At 45.4% G+C, this 24,012-nt stretch overlaps 1 protein-coding gene across 3 annotated transcripts in view; it reads right to left on the bottom strand.

Annotated features, from left to right (window-relative positions):
• hif1al (hypoxia inducible factor 1 subunit alpha, like) overlaps positions 1–24,012 on the bottom strand; it is a 113,653-nt gene that overhangs the window by 82,774 nt on the left and 6,867 nt on the right. For all 3 annotated transcript variants that reach the window (XM_034168651.1, XM_034168653.1, XM_034168652.1), the window contains exon 2: positions 16,181–16,371. In XM_034168651.1, coding sequence (XP_034024542.1) covers positions 16,181–16,371 — 191 coding nt within the window. The remainder of the gene's footprint in view (positions 1–16,180; positions 16,372–24,012) is intronic.

Genomic DNA, 24,012 nt, shown 5'->3' with positions numbered 1-24,012 from the left:
TAAGCAGTTCATTGGTTTAATGTGGATGTGACCTGTCAGAACTTCACTGCACTTTGGACCTTATCGTCGCAATAAAAATCGCGCTGCTGTGGATCATTTTCTGCCTATCAGCGTTTGCGCACGGGAGCTGCCTCACAAGCCGGCAAAGCTTCCTTACCTACACCAGAGAGCATCTTTTGTCACTTCGCTCACCTGGTGAGGTTCCTTCAGTTTGTCTACCTGCGGACTGTCAGGAAATCCGACGGCTTCTTAAATGTCTGCGGAAGAGGAAAAAGCGTGGCTCCAGGGGAGGTGTGAGGCACAGACTCTGGAGACGCCGCAGCAGATTCCCGTTGCCTGTCATCACTCTGTCTAACGTCCGCTCGGTAAGCAATAAACTCGATGAACTTGTGCTAAGAGCCGAGCATGACGGTGAATTCAGACAGAGTAATCTTGTGTGTTTGACGGAAACATGGCTTAAAGATCATCACAATACACCAAGCCTGTCAGACTATACCGCTGTCAGAGCGCACAGGGATGCGCACACTGCGCACAAATCCATTGGAGGGGGTCCGTGTTTGTTTGTGGATAACAGCTGGGCCACTCAGTACAGCATACGAGAGCAAGTATGCACACCTGACTATGAGATACTGACTGTATCTTTTAGACCCTTTTATCTTCCGCGGGAGTTCGGACAGATCACTGTCATTCTCGTATACGTGCCCGGTCCAAATGAGGACGCAGCAGGAGAGAGAATTGCAGAGAGCTAGAATAATGCACTCAGCCGCTCTGCTGACCAGCCCGTTTTCGTTCTGGGTGACTTTAACTCCTGCAGTCTGTCTGACTACCTGCCGACTCTACAGCAATATGTAGACTGTCCTACACGTCTGCATCGGATGCTTGACCATTGCTATGGCAACATCCCAGAGGCTTATAAAGCGGTATGCAGACCGCCTCTTAGAAAATCTGACCACAATGTGATTCATCTTTTGCCTAAATACAAAGCTGTGGTCAAAATAATTAAAACAGTTAATAAGCAGGTACAGGTGTGGTCCGAGGAAAGCAAAGAGCAACTCAGAGACTGATGGAACAAACTGGGAAATTTTCTTTGAATCCTGTCTGGATGGAGATGAACTCACTGACACCATCACATCTTATATTAAGTTCTGTGAGGATAATGTGTCAGAGACTAAAACTGTGAAAATATTCCCAAATAACAAACCCTGGGTGTCCAAACAATTGAAAATCTGTCTTAATGAAAAGAAGGCGGCCTTCTGCTCTGGTAATATGCAATTAATGCAGGAAAAAAAATCTGACAGCTGAGAGGGAATATCTTTAAGGCAAAAACTGAGTACAAGAATAAAGTAGAAAGTAAATTTTTCAGTGGCAATATAAAACAAGCCTGGGAAGGTCTAAATACACTGATGGGCAAAACCAGTAAGAAATGTGACGCTTCTACAACCATCGATCAATGTTTTGTTGATGAGTTAAACTGTTTCTTATGTAGATTTGATAAAGTGGATGATAAACAGGAATGTGATGAGATCTGTAAAAATCTTCCAGCAGGAGCTCCCACAGCCATCACTGAGGATGCCGTGGCTAAAAGTCTTTCTAAACTGAAGCCAAACAAGGCCACTGGCCCAGATGGCCTGAAAGCCCGTCTACTCAAAGACTGTGCTCCTCAATTAAAAGGAGTCTTTTCCAGATTGTTTAATTCCCTTCTTGTCACAGGAGTGCCCAAATCCTGGAAATTCTCCATAATAAGGCCTATACCAAAAAAGCCAGGGGCAACCAAACCTGAAGATTTTCGGCCCATTGCCATAACCTCCATATTATGTAAAACTATGGAAAGAGTATTAGTTGATGTCCTGACCACTATAGTGGTGAACTAGACCCTCTGCAGTTTGCCTATAAGAGGGACAGAGGTACTGATGATGCCGGATTGATCTTGCTGGACATGATCTCAAAGCAGCTTTCACTTGCTAAAGCATACGCTCGGGTTTTGTTTGTAGACTTCAAAGGGTTTGTGCTAACAACATTCTGTCAGGAGAGCTCATCATAAGCACTGGCTGCCCACAGGGTAGCGTTCTTTCACCTCTACTCTTCTCTCTTTTTACAAAGGAATTTGCAGTTAATGACACAAATTTTAAACTGATTAAGCGGATGAGATGGCCCTAGTCGGCCTGCTACAGAAATGTGACTCCTTTGGTGAAGCCTCCTAGCTCACCACACTAAAGCCCCATTTACACATAAACTCTCCCGGAAGCGTCCCGGCAGAGATTTTGCCCCCTCCAGGCCGTCTTAAGGATCAAATGCCGTAGTTAACCCCGGCGCACGGGGGCGTGGTTTGGTTCCGGCTTCACCGGGAATCGTCGAAAAAATTATTCAACGTCGAATAATTCCAGGAGCGCTCCCGGAGAAGTGGCCTGACGACGGAGACAACGCGAACAACGGCGTTTGATACTTTTTAATCGCCGTGTCATCCCACCCCTTCCTGTAGTGCCGCAGTTTACACCGCCGTAATTGGCGGCCGGCGTTGTATCCCTAACCAACGGCGTGTAAAACGACGATAGAGCCCACATCAGCGTCCTCAAAGGCGTTTTAACCGGCGACAGAGGCAGACAAAACGGCGGCGCTAGCGGACAGTACGCTGTTCTAAACGCCACCTCCCGGTTAACGGCGTTCCAAATGGCCGATAGGCGGCGGTCAGTATAAAAACGCTAGCGCGCTGCATGCAGGTCTCTCACTCGCGGCCAGCTCCAGATATTTTTGCAGAGAAGCTCCAGTATACCTCCTAAAATAAAATTGGCAGCGGCAAGGACTTACCAAGAGGTCTGGTTCAGAAGCAGAGGGTAGTCCTGTGGTGCAGACGAGCAACACGTTGAGGAGGGAAAAAAGGAGAAAAAAGAAAAGGCTGAGAGATGAGCTCCCTGTCACTCCCTCCCCCTGCAATGACAGCTGCTTCAGCCTATTATACTCTGGGGGCGGTGCCTATAAGCAAAAGTTCCTGGAGTAAAGCAGGATTTGCCTGGATAAATCCAGCGGTACACAGGGCATTATCGGCGGCAGCAGAACACCGCCGTTCTCACGCGCGTCTTAACCTGTGATTGTAAAGGATAGAACTGAGCATTAACCCCCGTTGCCTGACGTGTGCCGGATGCTACGGCATCAAAACTCCGCTTTATTCTGCGGATTTAGCGGCGTTTTATCCGCGCATTTGCAGCTAGTATGGCGCTCAAAACGCCGGCGAAATGCTCCACCCCTTTCCACCGCGAAAACAGCCAGAACTACCGCAAACTTCAGTCTATGTACTACCCGCGCACAAAACTGTCTATGTGTAACCTGGGCTTAAGGCTCTTGAAGCTTGGTGTCTCAACAGCCAGCTGGAAATCAATGTGTCTAAAACAAAGGAGCTTGTTTTTCACACAAAGCAAGAACTGACAGTACAGCCAGTTTCACTCAATGGCCAGCTTGTTGAAATGGTTGAAACTTTGAAATATATTTGGTACAGTTCTTGACAGTCACTTGAGCTTCTTTGAAAACACTGATTTTATCTTTAAGAAATGTTCACAGCGACTCAGTCTTCTCAGAAGTTTGAGTTGTCTTGGTGTTAATCCGCAGATTTTAGAGCTTGTGTATTCTGCACATATTTTAACATTTAGTATTTTAACATTTCATCTTTGTGTTTGGTTTGGTCACTTGAGTTGTAAGTGTAAGGACAAATTAAATAGAATTGTAAAAATAGTAAAAATTGTGGGAAAACCCCAGAAGCCTCTGACCCACATCTCAATCTCAATTTTCTCAATTTTCTAGAAATGAGAGCTGCTCCATCCAAAGTGGGATGGATGCCGTCTCTCCTAACAAGACCAGGTTTTCCCCAGAAGCTTTGCCAATTATCTATGAAGCCCACCTCATTTTTTGGACACCACTCAGACAGCCAGCAATTCAAGGAGAACATGCGGCTAAACATGTCACTCCCGGTCCGATTGGGGAGGGGCCCAGAGAAAACTACAGAGTCCGACATTGTTTTTGCAAAGTTACACACCGATTCAATGTTAATTTTAGTGACCTCCGATTGGCGTAACCTGGGTGTCATTACTGCCGACGTGAATTACAATCTTACCAAATTTACTCTTAGCCTTAGCCAGCAGTTTCAAATTTCCTTCAATGTCGCCTGCTCTGGCCCCCGGAAGACAATTGACTATGGTTGCTGGTGTCGCTAACTTTCTCAAAACAGAGTCGCCAATAACCAGAGTTTGATCCTCGGCGGGTGTGTCGTCGAGTGGGGAAAAACGGTTAGAAATGTAAACGGGTTGGCGGTGTACACGGGGCTTCTGTTTAGAACTACGCTTCCTCCTCACAGTCACCCAGTCGGCCTGCTTTCCCGGCTGCTCGGGATCTGCCAGAGGGAAACTAACGGCAGCTAAGCTACCTTGGTCCGCACCAACTACAGGGGCCTGGCTAGCTGTAGAATTTTCCACGGTGCGGAGCCGAGTCTCCAATTCGCCCAGCCTGGCCTCCAAAACTACGAATAAGCTACACTTATTACAAGTACCGTTACTGCTAAAGGAGGCCGAGGAATAACTAAACATTTCACACCCAGAGCAGAAAAGTGCAGGAGAGACAGGAGAAGCCACCATGCTAAACCGGCTAAGAGCTAGTAGCTGCGCTAAGCTATCAGATTCCTAAAAACACACAAAGTGAATAATGTGTCAATAATTTAGAGGTGATTCAGCAGAGGGAGTGCTTTAGTTAAGGCACGTGAAGATTACACTGGGAAACAAATCGTAATCTAGATAACTAGATCAATCTAACTGCGCAGATTAAACAGCTAACAGATACAGAAAAACACCGCTGTGCTCCGGAACAGGAAGTGATACAATACTGCAGTGAGAGCCAACCACCAGTAGAGGCACATTTACACTGACAGGATGAGGAGGAAAGCTGAGAGAGTCCTGGTAGACAGCTCTCATTCTCTGTCCTGTCAGTTTGAGCTCTTGAAGTCTGGGAGGCGCTACAGAGCTCCTCTGGCCAAAGGTTCTTTTAAAAAATCTTTTATAGCAAATGCTGTCACCATAATGAACTCAAAAAAGTGACCACTCCACAAAAAAACCTGAACTGCTTTACTTCTGTTTTATTTGATTTACTTCCATGTATTTTATGTATCTTATCTTTGTATTATTCGTGTGTTTGTATGACTATGTTTGTATTTTAGTGTTGTCTTTTTTGTGCTGGTGAGCCGAAGACAATTTTCCACATCGGTGGACAATAAAGAATTATTCTATTCTATTCTATTTCTGTCTGTCATGTGCACTATAGCGTGGTGGACAGCAATCACAGTCCAGCCACCGTTTGAGCCTTCGCCACCTTTGCTGCACCTCAACAATGTTCAGTCATGGTGTATGTGCGTGGGGGGGTGGGGGTGGGGGAATGACACACTCACATGCCATTTGTGTTGCTTGGTAACGGCACACTCAAGGGGCACTTAGAAAATGTGGGGCCATTTGTGTGGTCGCCTGCTCTCTACTTTCGTGCTGGCTGTGCGAATGGCCCCACCTTTTCTAAATGCCCCGCGAGAGGTGCTGGATGTTCGTGGGTGGCACCTGGACTCCAGCTGAGAGTGGGTCGAATGGCCACTCGCCCGGCATTCGTCGTCATTCAGCCGCTGGTGTGAAGGCTGCCTCAATTGCACCATTCAGCCACAGTTCTTGCAGCTCCTCGGCTGCGGCACTATATGTCCGACCTGTGTTCGACATCCCGTGGGAATGTTGCAAGCACGATCAGATGGCAGTGCGATCTCATCTTGCCCACTCTTAGAATGGGTTTCCAGTACGAGTGACACGCCAATGTAGAGTGCATGTGGTGTGGCTGAATGCCTGTGGTAACTGCTGTACGAGGTGTTCGAGGCGGCTCCAAAATTTCACAAGTGGCATTCAAACCTTCCTCTGTGCGCCATTTGACCTCAACCGTGTTATGTGTGAAGAGGCCTTAAAACACAGGATGCATTGCAGCAGCTCAAATTTTACGGGATTTTTATCACACCTGATGTACAGTCCAGAACTCGCACCCTCAGACTTTTCCCTTTTTCCCAAGCTGAAAGAGCAACTGAAGGGAAAGCAATGTTCCAATGATGCAGATGTGCAAGCAGCTGTGGTGCTGAGAGAAGACACCAGATTTCTTCACTGACAGAATGCAAAAAGGGAAGGTGACTATATGGAAAAGTAATGATAGTGCCTGATGGAGAATATTCCAAGCTTTAAACATGTGAGTGCTTTGCTTGTTATTAAAATAATTCTGTAGTGTCATGTATCATGTTAATGTTGGGGTTTTTGTTTGTTCCCTTTTGTGGCTGGGTGGTTTGTGTTTGGGTTTTTTGGGTCTGTATGTCTCTTGTCTGCCTTCACTGTGCTTGGTGGGGGCGGTGCTCGGTGAGTGGGTCACGTCCTGTTCTGGGTCTTTCTACACTTGTTCCGGGAGTATTTAGACGCCACTAGTTGCACCGGGTGTTGCCTGATCGTTGTGCCCTGTGCCAGTGCTTCAAGCTCAGTACCACGTTTTGTTAAGCTGTCTCTGGTGTTTTGACTGCCTGCCTGTATTTTTGTCTACGCCTCTGCCTGATGTTTCGGTTTTGGTTGCTCTTCTTGGACTGTCTGTTTGTGTACCGAACCTTGCTAAGCACCTCAGTAAAAGCCTCTCTGAACCAGAACTGTTCCAGTGAGTCCTGCATTTGTCTCCTGCCTTCCTCGTCTGACAACCGTGATAGAACGATCAGGCCAACAATGGAGACAGCGGACTCGGATCCATTCCAGCAGGCCGTTCGCTTCCACAGCCGCCAGCTGGCCCAACAAGAAGACCGCATCACTGCTTTAAGCACCAATATAGCCGATCTAGCCACAAGACAGGACGCCTTCATGTCCTCTATCAGCTCTCAGATCAACCAGCTCGTAACCTCTCTGTCCCCACAGACACCGTCTGCCTCGGCAACCACCAACCAGCCACCGATGGGACTGAGTGCGGCCCCGCCGGTACCCACTGCTGCTCCTGATGTCTGCAATCAGCTATCTCGACCTGAACATTTCTCTGGTGAATCCGGAGACATCATACCGTTCCTAACACAATGTGACCTGCACTTTGAGTTGATGTCAGCCATGTTTCCGTCCGACCGGGCGAAGATCGCCTTCATTATTACTTACCTCACCGGCCGGGCCGCGGCGTGGGCCTTGGCAGAGTGGAGCAGACAGTCCCCGGCGTGTAGTACTGTCCAGGCGTTCCAGACCGCTCTCCGCCAGGTGTTCCAGCATACGTCACCGGGCCGTGAGGCAGCCCGGTCCCTGATGCGCCTCCGGCAGGGTAACAGAAGAGTTGCCGACTACGCCATCGACTTCCGCATCCTCGCGGCTAAGAGCGAATGGAACCCGGCTGCACTCCATGACGTGTTCTTTCAGGGCCTGTCTCCGCAGATCCAGGACCAGCTGATCGCCATCGACCTCCCGGAGCGACTCGACGAGCTAATCACGTTAGCCATCCGCATCGATCGCCGGCTGGCGGATCGGCCCCGGTGGGACGTGCGAGCCTCGTCCCAGCACGCTGAGTCCGCTCTCCACGTCGGGCCCTCGGCGTCCTCCTCCAGCTCCCTCCCGGCTGCCGCTGATGAACCGATGCAGCTGGGACGAACCCGATTGACCATCGAGGAGCGGCAGCGGCGGAAAGATCAGGGCCTGTGCTTCTATTGTGGTCAGGCGGGGCATGTGGTCACGGAGTGCCATGCCAGGGGTGCCCCCGTGCGGTCACAACAGGTACGCCGGGTGAGTCAACATTCCATTCTTTCCGTCTCTCCCCGTAACATGGTCACTGCCAAGTTAATATCCAAGCATACGTCATGTTCTGTTCCGATTTTTGTGGACTCCGGTTCAGATGCTAATTTGATGCACTCCTCCCTCGCTAGGTCTTTGCACCTCAAACTTCACCGTCTTTCATGACCATTGGGTATACATGCCATGGACGGTCACGTATTGGGTCACATCACCCACCGCGCGGAGACCGTTCAATTAATCATAGCCGGTACTCATTCCGAAACAATCAGTTTTCATGTCTTCGATGAAATGACTCACTCCGCCATTTTGGGGCATCCCTGGTTACGTAAACATTGTCCATACGTAAACTGGTCCGACGGGCAGATCACTTCCTGGGGTTCCGCATGTACCGGGCGCTGTTTTGCTATGACCATCAGGGACGGCAAGGTCCCTAATCCTGAGTTGGCGGGTGTGCCCGCGGAGTACCACGATATTGCCGACGTATTCAGCAAGGTCAAGGCAAAGTCGCTGCCACCGCATCGTGCATACGACTGTGCCACTGAGTTATTGCCGGGCACGAGTCCCCCGCGGGGAAAACTGTTTTCTCTGACTGGTCCTGAACGTGTCGCTATGAACGACTACATCCGGGACTCTTTGGATGCCGGGTTGATCCGCCCATCGTCGTCTCCTGCGGGGGCGGGGTTCTTTTTTGTTGAAAAGAAGGATAAATCACTCCATCCCTGCATCGACTATCGCGGGCTTAATGACGTCACAGTAAAGAACCGTTATCCTCTGCCCCTAATTGCCTCCGCGTTCGACCTGCTAGAGGGCGCCAAACTCTTCACCAAACTCGATCTCCGTAATGCCTATCATTTAGTGCGAATCAGACAGGGTGATGAATGGAAGACCGCTTTTAACACCCCCACTGGTCATTATGAATATCTAGTCATGCCTTTTGGTTTAACCAATGCACCCGCAGTGTTTCAAAACCTGATTAACGATGTACTACGGGAATGTCTGGGAAAATTTGTGTTTGTGTACCTCGACGATATCCTGATCTTCTCCCCGGATGCGGAAACGCATGTCCGTCATGTCCGTACCGTGCTTGAGACCCTTTTACGCAATCAGTTGTACGTAAAGGCAGAAAAGTGTGACTTCCATAGGTCCTCAGTGACCTTTCTGGGATTCATCATATCATGATAATTATTGTATGGCCTTGCCTTGCAATGTGGAGCGCCTTGGGGCAACTGTTTGTTGTGATTTGGCGCTATACAAGAAAAAAGTTGATTGATTGATTGATCATATCATATCGTGGACCACAGTTCGTTTCACACTTCTGGGGTGAGTTTTGTCGACTCCTGGGAGTCACCTCGAGTCTCACCTCCGGGTATCACCCTCAGGCGAATGGGCAGGCTGAGAGGGTCAACCAGGAATTGGAAAAGGGGTTACGTATCCTCGCCTCCCAGCACCCCGCTTCCTGGTCGTCACAATTAGTATGGGTAGAGCTCGCTCACAATAGTTTACCGTCTGCCTCCTCTGGTTACTCCCCAATGCACGTGTCGCATGGGTATCAACCTTCTTTGTTCTCTCCTACAGTCTTAACCACCCAGGTGCCTTCAGCCCTTTCCTTAATCCACCATTGTCGTCTAATCTGGGAGCGGGCCCGACGAACGTTACTGCGCTCTTCAGCGATCTACAAGGCTGCTGCCGACAGGAAAAGGACCCTAGAACCACATTACTCCCCGGGACAGCGGGTTTGGCTCTCCACCCGGCACCTTTCCCTCCGTGGTCTGCCACGGAAACTTGCTCCTCGGTTCGTGGGGCCGTTTCCCATCACGAGGGTGATCACTCCGGTCTCTGTCCGCCTTCGTCTGCCCCGGACTATGAGGATACATCCCACCTTCCACGTCAGCCAGGTCAAGCCTGCTCGGTCCTGTGTCTTCTGCCCTCCGGCCGTTCCCCCGCTTCCCGCCTGGTTTGTGGCCAGGGGGCCCGGTTTTTACTGTGCGCCGCCTTGTGGGGTCCCGGCGGCGTGGGCGGGGGGTGCAGTACTTGGTGGACTGGGAAGGTTATGGACCTGAAGAACGCTCATGGATTCCTTCTCATTTCGTTTTGGATCCTGGACTGATTGCGGACTTCCATGCTCGGCATCCTGGGTTCCCCGGGCCGTCAGGTGCCGGCCGTTGAGCGGGGGGTCCTGTCATGTATCATGTTAATGTTGGGGTTTTTGTTTGTTCCCTTTTGTGGCTGGGTGGTTTGTGTTTGGGTTTTTTGGGTCTGTATGTCTCTTGTCTGCCTTCACTGTGCTTGGTGGGGGCGGTGCTCGGTGAGTGGGTCACGCCCTGTTCTGGGTCTTTCTACACTTGTTCCGGGAGTATTTAGACGCCACTAGCTGCACCGGGTGTTGCCTGATCGTTGTGCCCTGTGTCAGTGCTTCAAGCTCAGTACCACGTTTTGTTAAGCTGTCTCTTGGTGTTTTGACTGCCTGCCTGTATTTTTGTCTACGCCTCTGCCTGATGTTTCGGTTTTGGTTGCTCTTCTTGGACTGTCTGTTTGTGTACCGAACCTTGCTAAGCACCTCAGTAAAAGCCTCTCTGAACCAGAACTGTTCCAGTGAGTCCTGCATTTGTCTCCTGCCTTCCTCATCTGACAACCGTGATATGTAGTATATATATATATGAGTCAGATGACCCTCATAAAATGGTAACACATTTTTCTATTGTCATATGTTGCATACTGTTATATCTGGGAGCATGCACTGGTCCTGCGCATTGCTGCACCCACTATGGAATTGCCTCTGGTCCTGGATGGCAATCACCCAGGCAGACAACTGATGTATATCCAACACTCCATAGTAACCATCTGTCTGCTTCAGGCAGGTAAAGGCACCTTGACAGTTTTTTTTTTGTATTTATATAGCACCAAATCACAACAAACAGTTGCCCCAAGGCGCTTTATATTGTAAGGCAAGGCCATACAATAATTACGTAAAAACCCCAACGGTCAAAACGACCCCCTGTGAGCAAGCACTTGGCGACAGTGGGAAGGAAAAACTCCCTTTTAACAGGAAGAAACCTCCAGCAGAACCAGGCTCAGGGAGGGGCAGTCTTCTGCTGGGACTGGTTGGGGCTGAGGGAGAGAACCAGGAAAAAGACATGCTGTGGAGGGGAGCAGAGATCAATCACTAATGATTAAATGCAGAGTGGTGCATACAGAGCAAAAAGAGAAAGAAACAGTGCATCATGGGAAACCCCCAGCAGTCTAAGTCTATAGCAGCACAACTAAGGGATGGTTCAGGGTCACCTGATCCAGCCCTAACTATAAGCTTTAGCAAAAAGGAACGTTTTAAGCCTAATCTTAAAAGTAGAGAGGGTGTCTGTCTCCCTGATCTGAATTGGGAGCTGGTTCCACAGGAGAGGAGCATGAAAGCTGAAGGCTCTGCCTCCCATTCTACTCTTACAAACCCTAGGAACTACAAGTAAGCCTGCAGTCTGAGAGCGAAGCGCTCTATTGGGGTGATATGGTACTATGAGGTCCCTAAGATAAGATGGGACCTGATTATTCAAAACCTTATAAGTAAGAAGAAGAATTTTAAATTCTATTCTAGAATTAACAGGAAGCCAATGAAGAGAGGCCAATATGGGTGAGATATGCTCTCTCCTTCTAGTCCCCGTTAGTACTCTAGCTGCAGCATTTTGAATTAACTGAAGGCTTTTCAGGGAACTTTTAGGACAACCTGATAATAATGAATTACAATAGTCCAGCCTAGAGGAAATAAATGCATGAATTAGTTTTTCAGCATCACTCTGAGACAAGACCTTTCTAATTTTAGAGATATTGTGCAAATGCAAAAAAGCAGTAATACATATTTGTTTAATATGCGCATTGAATGACATATCCTGATCAAAAATTACTCCAAGATTTCTCACAATATTACTAGAGGTCAGGGTAATGCCATCCAGAGTAAGGATCTGGTTAGACACCATGTTTCTAAGATTTGTGGGGCCAAGTACAATAACTTCAGTTTTATCTGAGTTTAAAAGCAGGATATTAGAGGTCATCCATGTCTTTATGTCTGTAAGACAATCCTGCAGTTTAGCTAATTGGTGTGTGTCCTCTGGCTTCATGGATAGATAAAGCTGGGTATCATCTGCGTAACAATGAAAATTTAAGCAATACCGTCTAATAATACTGCCTAAGAGAAGCATGTATAAAGTGAATAAAATTGGTCCTAGCACAGAACCTTGTGGAACTCCATAATTAACCTTAGTCTGTGAAGAAGATTCCCCATTTACATGAACAAATTGTAATCTATTAGATAAATATGATTCAAACCATCGCAGCGCAGTGCCTTTAATACCTATGGCATGCTCTAATCTCTGTAATAAAATTTTTATGGTCAACAGTATCAAACGCAGCACTGAGGTCTAACAGAACAAGCACAGAGATGAGTCCACTGTCTGAGGCCATAAGATCATTTGTAACCTTCACTAATGCTGTTTCTGTACTATGATGAATTCTAAAACCTGACTGAAACTCTTCAAATGGACCATTCCTCTGCAGATGATCAGTTAGCTGTTTTACAACTACCCTTTCAAGAATTTTTGAGAGAAAAGGAAGGTTGGAGATTGGCCTATAATTAGCTAAGATAGCTGGGTCAAGTGATGGCTTTTTAAGTAATGGTTTAATTACTGCCACCTTAAAAGCCTGTGGTACATAGCCAACTAACAAAGATAGACTGATCATATTTAAGATCGAAGCATTAAATAATGGTAAGGCTTCCTTGAGCAGCCTGGCAGGAATGGGGTCTAATAGACATATTGATGGTTTGGATGAAGTAACTAATGAAAACAACTCAGACAGAACAATCGGAGAGAAAGAGTCTAACCAAATCACTGAAAGCAGCCAAAGATAACGATACGTCTTTGGGATGGTTATGAGTAATTTTTTCTCTAATAGTTAAAATTTTATTAGCAAAGAAAGTCATGAAGTCATTACTAGTTAAAGTTAAAAGAATACTCGGCTCAATAGAGCTCTGACTCTTTGTCAGCCTGGCTACAGTGCTGAAAAGAAACCTGGGGTTGTTCTCTTTTTCCAGGCTAAGTGAAGATCTTCTAAATTAGTGAGACGCCATTTCCTCTCCAACTTACGGGTTATCTGCTTTAAGCTGCGAGTTTGTGAGTTATACCACGGAGAAGGCACTTCTGATTTAAAGCTCTCTTTTTCAGAGGAGCTACAGCATCCAAAGTTGTCTTCAATGAGGATGTAAAACTATTGATGAGATACTCTATCTCACTTACAGAGTTTAGGTAGTTACTCTGCACTGTGTTGGTATATGGCATTAGAGAACATAAAGAAGGAATCATATCCTTAAACCTAGTTACAGCGCTTTCTGAAAGACTTCTAGTGTAATGAAACTTATTCCCCACTGCTGGGTAGTCCATCAGAGTAAATGTAAATGTTATTAAGAAATTATCAGACAGAAGGGAGTTTTTCTTCAATTTCCATACCATAAGTCAGAACAAGATCTAAGATATGATTAAAGTGGTGGGTGGACTCATTTACATTTTGAGCAAAGCCAATTGAGTCTAATAATAGATTAAATGCAGTGTTGAGGCTGTCATTCTCAGCATCTGTGTGGATGTTAAAATTGCCCACTATAATTATCTTATCTGAGCTAAGCACTAAGTCAGACAAAAGGTCTGAAAATTCACAGAGAAACTCACAGTAACGACCAGGTGGATGATAGATAATAACAAATAAAACTGGTTTTTGGGACTTCCAATTTGGATGGACAAGACTAAGAGTCAAGCTTTCAAATGAATTAAAGCTCTGTCAGGGTTTTTGATTAATTAATAAGCTGGAATGGAAGATTGCTGCTAATCCTCCACCTCGGCCCGTGCTACGAGCGTTCTGGCAGTTAGTGTGACTCGGGGGTGCTGACTCATTTAAACTAACATATTCATCCTGCTGTAACCAGGTTTCTGTAAGGCAGAATAAATCAATATGTTGATCAATTATTATATCATTTACTAACAGGGACTTAGAAGAGAGAGACCTAATGTTTAATAGACCACATTTAACTGTTTTAGTCTGTGGTGCAGTTGAAGGTGCTATATTATTTTTTCTTTTTGAATTTTTAGATTTTTGCTGGTTATTGGTGGTCTGGGAGCAGGCACCGTCTCTACGGGGATGGGGTAATGAGGGGATGGCAGGGCAAGAGAAGCTGCAGAGAGGTGTGTAAGACTACAACTCTGCTTCCTGGTCCCAACCCTGGATAGTCACGGTTTGGAGGATTTAAGAAAATTGGCCAGATTTCTAGAAATGAGAGCTGCTCCATCCAAAGTGGGATGGATGCCGTCTCTCCTAACAAGACCAGGTTTTCCCCAGAAGCTTTGCCAATTATCTATGAAGCCCACCTCATTTTTTGGACACCACTCAGACAGCCAGCAATTCAAGGGGAACATGCGGCTAAACATGTCACTCCCGGTCCGATTGGGGAGGGGCCCAGAGAAAACTAGAGTCCGACATTGTTTTTGCAAAGTTACACACCGATTTAATGTTAATTTTAGTGACCTCCGATTGGCGTAACCGGGTGTCATTACTGCCGACGTGAATTACAATCTTACCAAATTTACGCTTAGCCTTAGCCAGCAGTTTCAAATTTCCTTCAATGTCGCCTGCTCTGGCCCCCGGAAGACAATTGACTATGGTTGCTGGTGTCGCTAACTTCACATTTCTCAAAACAGAGTCGCCAATAACCAGAGTTTGTTCCTCGGCGGGTGTGTCGTCGAGTGGGGAAAAACGGTTAGAAATGTGAATGGGTTGGCGGTGTACACGCGGCTTCTGTTTAGGGCTACGCTTCCTCCTCACAGTCACCCAGTCGGCCTGCTTTCCCGGCTGCTCTGCCAGAGGGGAACTAATGGCGGCTAAGCTACCTTGGTCCGCACCGACTACAGGGGCCTGGCTAGCTGTAGAATTTTCCACGGTGCGGAGCCAAGTCTCCAATTCGCCCAGCCTGGCCTCCAAAGCTACGAATAAGCTACACTTATTACAAGTACCGTTACTGCTAAAGGAGGCCGAGGAATAACTAAACATTTCACACCCAGAGCAGAAAAGTGCGGGAGAGACAGGAGAAGCCGCCATGCTAAATCGGCTAAGAGCTAGTAGCTGCGCTAAGCTAGCGGATTCCTAAAAACACGCAAAGTGAATAATGTGTAAATAATTTAGAGGTGATTCAGCAGAAGGAGTGCTTTAGTTAAGGCACGTAAAGATTACACTGGGAAACAAATCGTAATCTAGATAACTAGATCAATCTAACTGCGCAGATTAAACAGCTAACAGATACAGAAAAACACCGCTGTGCTCCGGAACAGGAAGTGATACAATACCGCATGCACGCATTTAACCCCCGCACTGCCGTGCAACTCGTGGCAATGCAATCCGCTAGATGCTGCGCTTTGTGCACTGGATGTTGCTTTATATAAGATAATTATTTCATGGCAGATTAATTATTTGCTCTCAGAATTTGACTGATGAAACCACCTCTAATCGCTCCAGAAACAGGAATTTTCCACAGCTGCAGCTGTTCTCGTGCGCTTCATGACGTGGAGAACGCTTCTGGAATAGTCTCCAAGGTAATTATTTGTAATACATCTATTGTAATGGCTTGTAAAACAGTTGCATTTTGAGTCTTTCTTATTAGTATTTGTAAAATTCTGTTCATTATAGATTTAACATCCCGTCATAATCGTTCAAATGAGCTGCGCTGAGATGCGGTGTGCTGACGCAGTGACTCACGGTGGCACAGTGTTTTTTTGAATTATTTGCGCAATGTTCATGTGTAGTTTAAAAAATTAATGCGTGCCAGATGTTCAGAACATTTCAAAAATTTCTTTGTGCACTTGCACACAGCCGTGCACAGTTTACAATGAGTTTACTCACTGGCACAGCAGATTATGTGCCAGTAAGGGGGATCAAACTCCTGCAAGTGTCAAGATGGCTTAAGACAGTAGCATCGCTTTGACCTTCTCCAGGCATTGGAGTCGTCAATACTGAGACACCTATGCGCTGGATCACGCACAGAGAAATGTGCCACACGGACAAAATGTTGTGGATGACATTCCCATTCCTTTGTGATGAAATACCTGATTTAACAAACGTCAAATATGATGCATTCGAAAAACAAACAAGTTCAATTCTCTCTCCTGGAAAACACAAGGGACCAAACGTCTTTACCTTCATGTGCACCTGAATAGCAAGTGGTTTTCGGAGCAGTTGGGCTTACAAGACTCATTGAGAGATGAACAAACAAGGTGATTCCAATACCCAAACTTATTTTTTTTTTGGGGGGGTGTAATAAAGTTAAGTAATGACAACCAACAAAGCACCAGGTTCCGGAGTCTTACCAGCTTGGAGGAGGTTCTGCATGCGCAGGTAGCTCAGAGTGACTCTCATGATGGCAGCCTTGTCCAGGTGGGTGGTGACTCGGCGAGGGAGAGGAAGAGTGTGGGCGAGCTCATAAAACACCTCCGTCTCCTGACTCCGCCTACATCTGGCTGCATCACGGGAACGCAGTTTCCTTTGCTCTGAAGTGGTCCTGGACAGAAAGAACAAGAGACAGAGAAAAGCACAAAGGACACACAGTTAGAATGGAAACGAGGGGGAGAAGAGAAGAAAACGAAGATACCAGAAGAGAACGGCGGCCTTTTTTACACGTTCCAGGCCACCACGAGCCAGTGAAGTTAATATTTCACTGGTCCGTACGGGCCAGTAAATCGCTTTGGCCAAATTTATTAGTCTAATTTAATGCCGCATTCACACCGGGCGCGATCAGACGCTATAAATTCACGGGGGTCGCGCCTCCTTCGCCCAGTGTGTCGCTCTGCTTTTGCTGCGAAAATTCACCCCGGTGCTCCTCGCTCTTTCCCAAAAAAACTCTGTCATATTTGTGTTTAGAAACCAGTCACCATTTGTTTTATTATACATCTGAGTAGTTAATAAGTAAAATAATCTACACAGATGATTCGCGTGCACGCGCACGTAAGTAAAAAGAGAAAGAAACTCCGCTCCCGCTGCTGTGGGGCTGCTGCTCGCTCCAAAAACTCTTGTCATAGTTGTGAAATAAAGGACAAAAGAGACATAAGTCCTGCTCACAGGCTGTTACCAGAGACAGGACATGCTGCGCCACTTTGCAATGTTCCGAACATTGCCGAAGTGCAGACGAACTTCGTCTGCAGGAGCGTCTTCTGATGTGGCGCAAATTTCGCTTCAACATCGACGCATCATTTTCGCTTACACAAGATCGATCGCAGTGAATATTATGAATTTCTTGAAACCTCCTGCCCCTGGGCAGAAACCAGGGAAGCAAAGGAAAGAACAGCTATCACCCTCAAAACAAGCACAGAAGAGGAAGGCTGCTGATGCTGAATATGAGAAGAAAAGGGTGAGGAAAACTTGGCAACCTTCCTGGAAGAAAAGATGGCCATGGCTGCAGCGTGATGAGGAGAGCGAGGTTGTCTTCTGTGGAACTTGTAGGGCCATGCCAGAATATGCTGACAAGTAAGTATAAATATATCAAGTCCTGGTAGACAATGTGGTATGATTTCATAAGCCAGCTTAAAAGTCTAATCAGTATGCCTTTGTGGAAACCCCACGGTGACAACATTAGCAAGGGAGCTTGGTTTATGAAATTTAACATATTAATTTTGTAAATGATCAAGAAATAAATTTATTTTTGTATTAATGTCTCAGTGTTGAAAAAATTCATATCAGTTACCTACTGACATTTTTTTCAAAGTTGACTCACTTTAAGGTTTTTATCATGTAGTATAAGAATACTGTGTTTGTTTTCAAGTGTTTTTGCATTAAGGAAACCCAATTATAATGTCTGAGTGTTGATTTAAAAAATTCATATCGGTTACCCCCCAGTTCGGTGCAGGCGTGAAAGTATGGGCCAGTGATATTTTCATCTGGGCCAGTACCTTTCAAATTCTACTGGCCCTGTGGGCCAGTGCATAAATTGCCTTATTGTCAAGCCCTGAACTACCAATGATAATCAAATCAAATCAATTTTATTTATATAGCGCCAAATCACAATAAACAGTTGCCCCAAGGCACTTTATATTCCAAGGCAAGGCCATACAATAATTACGGAAAACCCCAACGGTCAAAACGACCCCCTGTGAGCAAGCACTTGGTGACAGTGGGAAGGAAAAACTCCCTTTTAACAGGAAGAAACCTCCAGCAGAACCAGGCTCAGGGAGGGGCAGTCTTCTGCTGGGACTGGTTGGGGCTGAGGGCGAGAACCAGGAAAAAGACATGCTGTGGAGGGGAGCAGAGATCAGTCACTAATGATTAAATGCAGAGTGGTGCATACAGAGCAAAAAGAGAAAGAAACACTCAGTGCATCATGGGAACCCCCCAGCAGTCTAAGTCTATAGCAGCATAACTAAGGGATGGTTCAGGGTCACCTGATCCAGCCCTAACTATAAGCTTTAGCAAAAAGGAAAGTTTTAAGCCTAATCTTAAAAGTAGAGAGGGTGTCTGTCTCCCTGATCTGAATTGGGAGCTGGTTCCACAGGAGAGGAGCCTGAAAGCTGAAGGCTCTGCCTCCCATTCTACTCTTACAAACCCTAGGAACTACAAGTAAGAATCGTCCTCCGTTTTGTCACAGCTTCAAATGCTGCGCGGCTCTCTGACTCAGAGAGACAAAGTCCGCTCAGAATTAGTAACTTCAAAACGAATCACCGCTTTAAATAAAATGGCACCTCTTACAAATGTTGCAATACAGACAATAAACTACAATCGACTAAAATGTTTTTTTCCTCCCAAAATGAGATGTCGTGCATTCTTTATAAACCTGACCTGCAGCACAGTTGTAAGAGCTGCAGCTCATAGGTATGGAAATACATTCATGCCAATAATAATGTCTGAAAGGAAATGCTTTTGACAAAAACTAACAGATTTTATTTCTGTTTATGTCCAGAGATCAAGGATCCACCATGTAGAGTTTATTATGTCCAGAGTTTAAGAATCTAGTAATCAATTTCACATTTATTTACTTTAAGACTCAATAAAATGTTGTTCAATTTCAATTTAATCAGCTTATAAAGCGCCAAATTACAACAAAAGCCGTCTCAAGGTGCCTCACATAGAACAGTTCAATATAAAAAACATAAATGAGGTGTCAAGATTCAACAGCAAATTCAGTTAAGTTCCCCTCCAAAAAAAGCCTCCACTATTAAACTTTAACTCTTTTCACCCATTTTGATTTCATTACATCCACCAAAGACGTAATAAAATCGCTGGTGTTAATTTATTTATTTATCTGTCTGTTTCTCTGAACCCCAGAAAACACCCACACACAGGTCCAAAACTCAGAATTGCTGATGATCTTTCTAATAAATGTGTTCCTAGTTCAAATTGATTTCACACAGCTAAGCCACAACAGGAGACACATTTCTGGGATGTTTCTGGGACACTTCCCTCATGCAGTGTGTGTGTAAGGTGTAATCTGTTACCCAGTTAGTGTACAACACATCCAGAAAGTGTTCACGGCACTTCACTTTTTCCACATTCTGTTATGTTACAGCCTTATTCCAAAATGGAGTAAATTCATTTTTTCCTTCAAAATTCTGTTGTGAGTAGAATCCCAAGCTTATTCTACTCACAACACCACAATTTATGGGGTGTTGTGAGTAGAATAAAAAACTAAGAAATCACACGTACATAAGTATTCACATCCTTTGCTCAATACTTTGTTGATGCTCCTTTGGCAGCAATTACAGCCTCAAGTCTTCTTGCATATGATGCCACAAGCTTGGTGCACCTATCTTTGGACTGTTTTTTCCCATTCCCTTTTGCACAGAAAATACAGACAATTCCTTTGACTTCATGCTTGGTTTGTGCTCTGACAACTGTGGGACCTTATATGTAGACAGGTGTGTGTCTTTCCAAATCATGCCCAATCAACTGAATTTACCCCAGGTGGACTCTAATTAAGCTGCTGAAACATCAGTACAGGATCTACCTGAGCTCAATTTTGAGGTTCATGGCAAAGGCTGAGAATACTTATGTGCATGTTATTTATAATTTTTTTTTTCAACAATCTGATGTTATCGAGTCCAAAAACATTGTCACTGCTGATTGTACAATGCAGAACTTTGCTGACAGATTGAAGGCTTTAAATGTGTGTGTTGGGGGGGGGGCAAACAATCTATATTGCAGGCCACCAGTGGGTTTGTTTTGGTTTCAAATCCAGCTTGGGGGAGCGCTGTTCTTCCTCACTCCCTCACTCATCTTCAACCCCTCTCCCAGGATCAGGTTGTGGGGGCAACAGCTCCAGCAGGGGAACCCCAGACTTCCCTTTCCCAGGCCACATTGACCACCTCTGAAAGGGAGGATCCCGAGAAGTTCCCAGGCCTCTGTGGAGATATAATCTCTCCACCTAGTCCTGGGTCTTCCCCGGGGTCTCCTCCCAGATGGACGTGCCTGGAACACCTCCCTAAGGAGGCACCCAGGGGGCATCCTTACCAGATGCCCAAACCACCTCGGCTGGCTCCTTTCAATGCAAAGGCTGAGCTGTGTTACAGCTATGCACACACAGCAGCAGCTGTCTGATAACTGAATTAATCCACAAGCTCTTCACAGGTGTCTCTCCATCTCAAAAAAAAAAAAAAAAAAACACAGAGAAATGAAGGTCACTACAGAGATAAGTGAATGTTTCTGCAGGTGCTACACTTTCATCTAAGACAGACACATTTCTCATGGCCAAGTCCAGACATTGGGTAAGCGTACATAGTCTTGATCCATGAGTATCGCAAACCAACAGTCAGATTTATCACTCAGCATCCAGTGATTCTGCACAGACAGATTCACTGCTTGCAAAGTCAAAGTTAGCAAACCTTTCCTTGCCAACAAATCCACCTAAACCGCCGTTTTCCATAACCCTACCAAACACCCAAACCCTACCAAACACCCAGTCCATGCAAGCACTGAAGAGTTTAGCAACTAGAACACGTCCTTGATGAATGGCAGTACTCAGGTTGAAAAACTCAGATTGTGCCCACCTCAACAGCACATTCAGTACCTTGTCATATGTGTGTTACATGTGTTCCCACATGAGAGCAAAGCTACTGAATACTGTATCAGAAATATAAGCAGAAGAAGAAACAGCAAGACGTGTAACGCTGGCAGCTGCAGGTTTGGTGATTAAAACGCCCACCGTTTTTCCCTTTTCTGCAAATATATGTACTTATGTCTCCATATACATTTCTACACGCTTTACTTTTTCTTGTTCCCCCCTTTTCAATATTATTATATTTAAGTAAATATTGGAGGAGTGGGGTACAATTAGTTATACCTAACAGCTAACGTTAGCTTATCTAGCTGGCCTTAGCAATGTTCATCGTAGCTTACAAAATAGTTGGTTCCTTTGTGTTTGATAACAAAATTCTCCTGTGATGTCTTATCTTTCTTATGTCTTATTACTTACTGTATTATATTATATATACCTTTTTCTTGAGCCACTTGGGTGGGTAGGGAGAGTTCCCATGGGATAAAAACGCTTTTTAACCTACCATCCCTGGTTCTCAAGACCAGGCACCTAAGTGGCTCTACTCCACTCTTTTCTACTCTCCTATTTTACTCTTCCTTTATTAGTATATATTTAGATATACCTTGTATACTGGCATAGTTCCACCTTAGAATGGGAATATAATATATAAGATATACCTTACGGAATGTTCATATGCTGGCTGGGATATCCAACAACTTCTTGGGAATCATGCAAATTCTCAAGAAGTCCCAGAAAGCAGCCCAGTCAACCTAAACAAACGCTTTGCAAAAATCAGCGTAGGGCGCAATGAAGGACCGCTGATATTGGTGCATGCGTTCAATGAGTATACACCGAGCCAGAATACAGTTTATGGCTCAGGTTGCTGAGCATTAAATAACGGACTGAATTCTGTTAAAAATAAAAGCCGCTTCGACTGCTCCCTTGTTTTCACTCGCAGTCGCCACAAGGTGGATCTGTGTGTTAATTTGGCACAAGTTTTACACTGGATGCCCTTCCTGACGTAGCTCCATATTACATGGAGAAATGTGGCAGGGATAGGGTTTGAACGAGGAGCGTTCGGCACTGAAACCAAGCACACTAACCACTTTGCCACCACAGCTGCTGAAGTCTGTTCAAAGTAATGATGTAATGTCCCTGTAGGAGTGGAACAACACAACACATATCATGATAATCCTATCTTGGAGCCTGTACTGAATCCTATCAAGTGTAACAATAGCATGAAAAGTCAACTACTGCATGGAAGAAATAATCTTTCTTTGTACTTTGTGTCCATAAGAAGCTTTCATCGTTCACTGTCATAATTTGCAACCCACCCTTTTCAGGTTTCAAATCCTACAAAACCTCAGAGAGGTCGCCACGCTGCAAGATCTCAGTAACATTGAGAACTGCATTGAGACGCTCTGATCATGCTGCACTTTAATCGCTGCACACAGACAACACCATTAACATCGCAACATAAAACTATTTTTATATTGTGCCTAAAACTCTCATGAATATATTCTCTGGGTTTATAGACGTTGTTATTGCATTTGTTTTATGTAAACATGGGAGAATCACAGTCTGTCTCTCCATTACTTTCAATATATGTATCGCTTAAGGCTTAAAGCCTTTGAAACAATCCATGTAAGCCTTAACTTTTACAGTCCTCTAATGCTACTGTATACGAAATTCAATGGGAGCGGTGTGAGTTTGGGAGCTGGAATTTTTGCGCCCGTTTGACCCACGCATGCGCAGATGCGTTGCGCACTTTGCTTATAGTGTTTATAAACCAGTCACCATTTGTTTTATTACACATCTGTGTAGTTAATAAATAAAATAATCTTCACGGACGATTCGCTCGTGAGCATTTGAAAAACTCCGCTGCCCCTGCTGTGGGGCTGCTGCTCGCTCTTCCCCCAAAAACTCTGTCATAATTGTGAAATAAAGGACAAAAGGGACATAAGTCCTGCTCACAGGCTGGCTACCAGAGACAGGACATGTTCACATCCAACTCAGTCAAATTCCAGAAATCTCCACTTCACAACATAACCAGTCCCTGATTGGTCATCGTGGCATGGCAAGACGAAAAAGTTCAGATTTTTCAACTTGGGGAGGAGGGCAACGCGACGTGACGCGATGCAGTGTCGCGCCACAAACGCGCCAATCGCTCAAAATCGCTTCACTCGCGTCGCTTCATTTGCGTCCATCGCATCGAGCTGCGTAGCTTGGTGCCACAACACCTCCTTCCATAGGGCTTACAACCCCTGGCAAAAATTATGGAATCACCGGCCTCGGAACATGTTCATTCAGTTGTTTAATTTTGTAGAAAAAAAGCAGATCACAGACATGACACAAAACTAAAGTCATTTAAAATGGCAACTTTCTGGCTTTAAGAAACACTATAAGAAATCAGGAAAAAAAATTGTGGCAGTCAGCAACGGTTACTTTTTTAGACCAAGCAGAGGGAAAAAATATGGAATCACTCAATTCTGAGGAAAAAATTATGGAATCATGAAAAACAAAAGACCGCTCCAACACATCACTAGTATTTTGTTGCACCACCTCTGGCTTTTATAACAGCTTGCAGTCTCTGAGGCATGGACTTATAATGAGTGACAAACAGTACTCTTCATCAATCTGGCTTCAACTTTCTCTGATTGCTGTTGCCAGATCAGCTTTGCAGGTTGGAGCCTTGTCATGGACCATTTTCTTCAACTTCCACCAAAGATTTTCAATTGGATTAAGATCCGGACTATTTGCAGGCCATGACATTGACCCTATGTGTCTTTTTGCAAGGAATGTTTTCACAGTTTTTGCTCTATGGCAAGATGCATTATCATCTTGAAAAATGATTTCATCATCCCCAAACATCCTTTCAATTGATGGGATAAGAAAAGTGTCCAAAATATCAATGTAAACTTGTGCATTTATTGATGATGTAATGACAGCCATCTCCCCAGTGCCTTTACCTGACATGCAGCCCCATATCATCAATGACTGTGGAAATTTACATGTTCTCTTCAGGCAGTCATGTTTATAAATCTCACTGGAACGGCACCAAACAAACGTTCCAGCATCATCACCTTGCCCAATGCAGATTCGAGATTCATCACTGAATATGACTTTCATCCAGTCATCCACAGTCCACGATTGCTTTTCCTTAGCCCATTGTAACCTTGGTTT

Source organism: Thalassophryne amazonica, chromosome 4, assembly GCF_902500255.1.
Source record: "Thalassophryne amazonica chromosome 4, fThaAma1.1, whole genome shotgun sequence".
Taxonomy (NCBI): domain Eukaryota; kingdom Metazoa; phylum Chordata; class Actinopteri; order Batrachoidiformes; family Batrachoididae; genus Thalassophryne; species Thalassophryne amazonica.
This window is presented reverse-complemented; position numbering and strand designations above follow the sequence as displayed.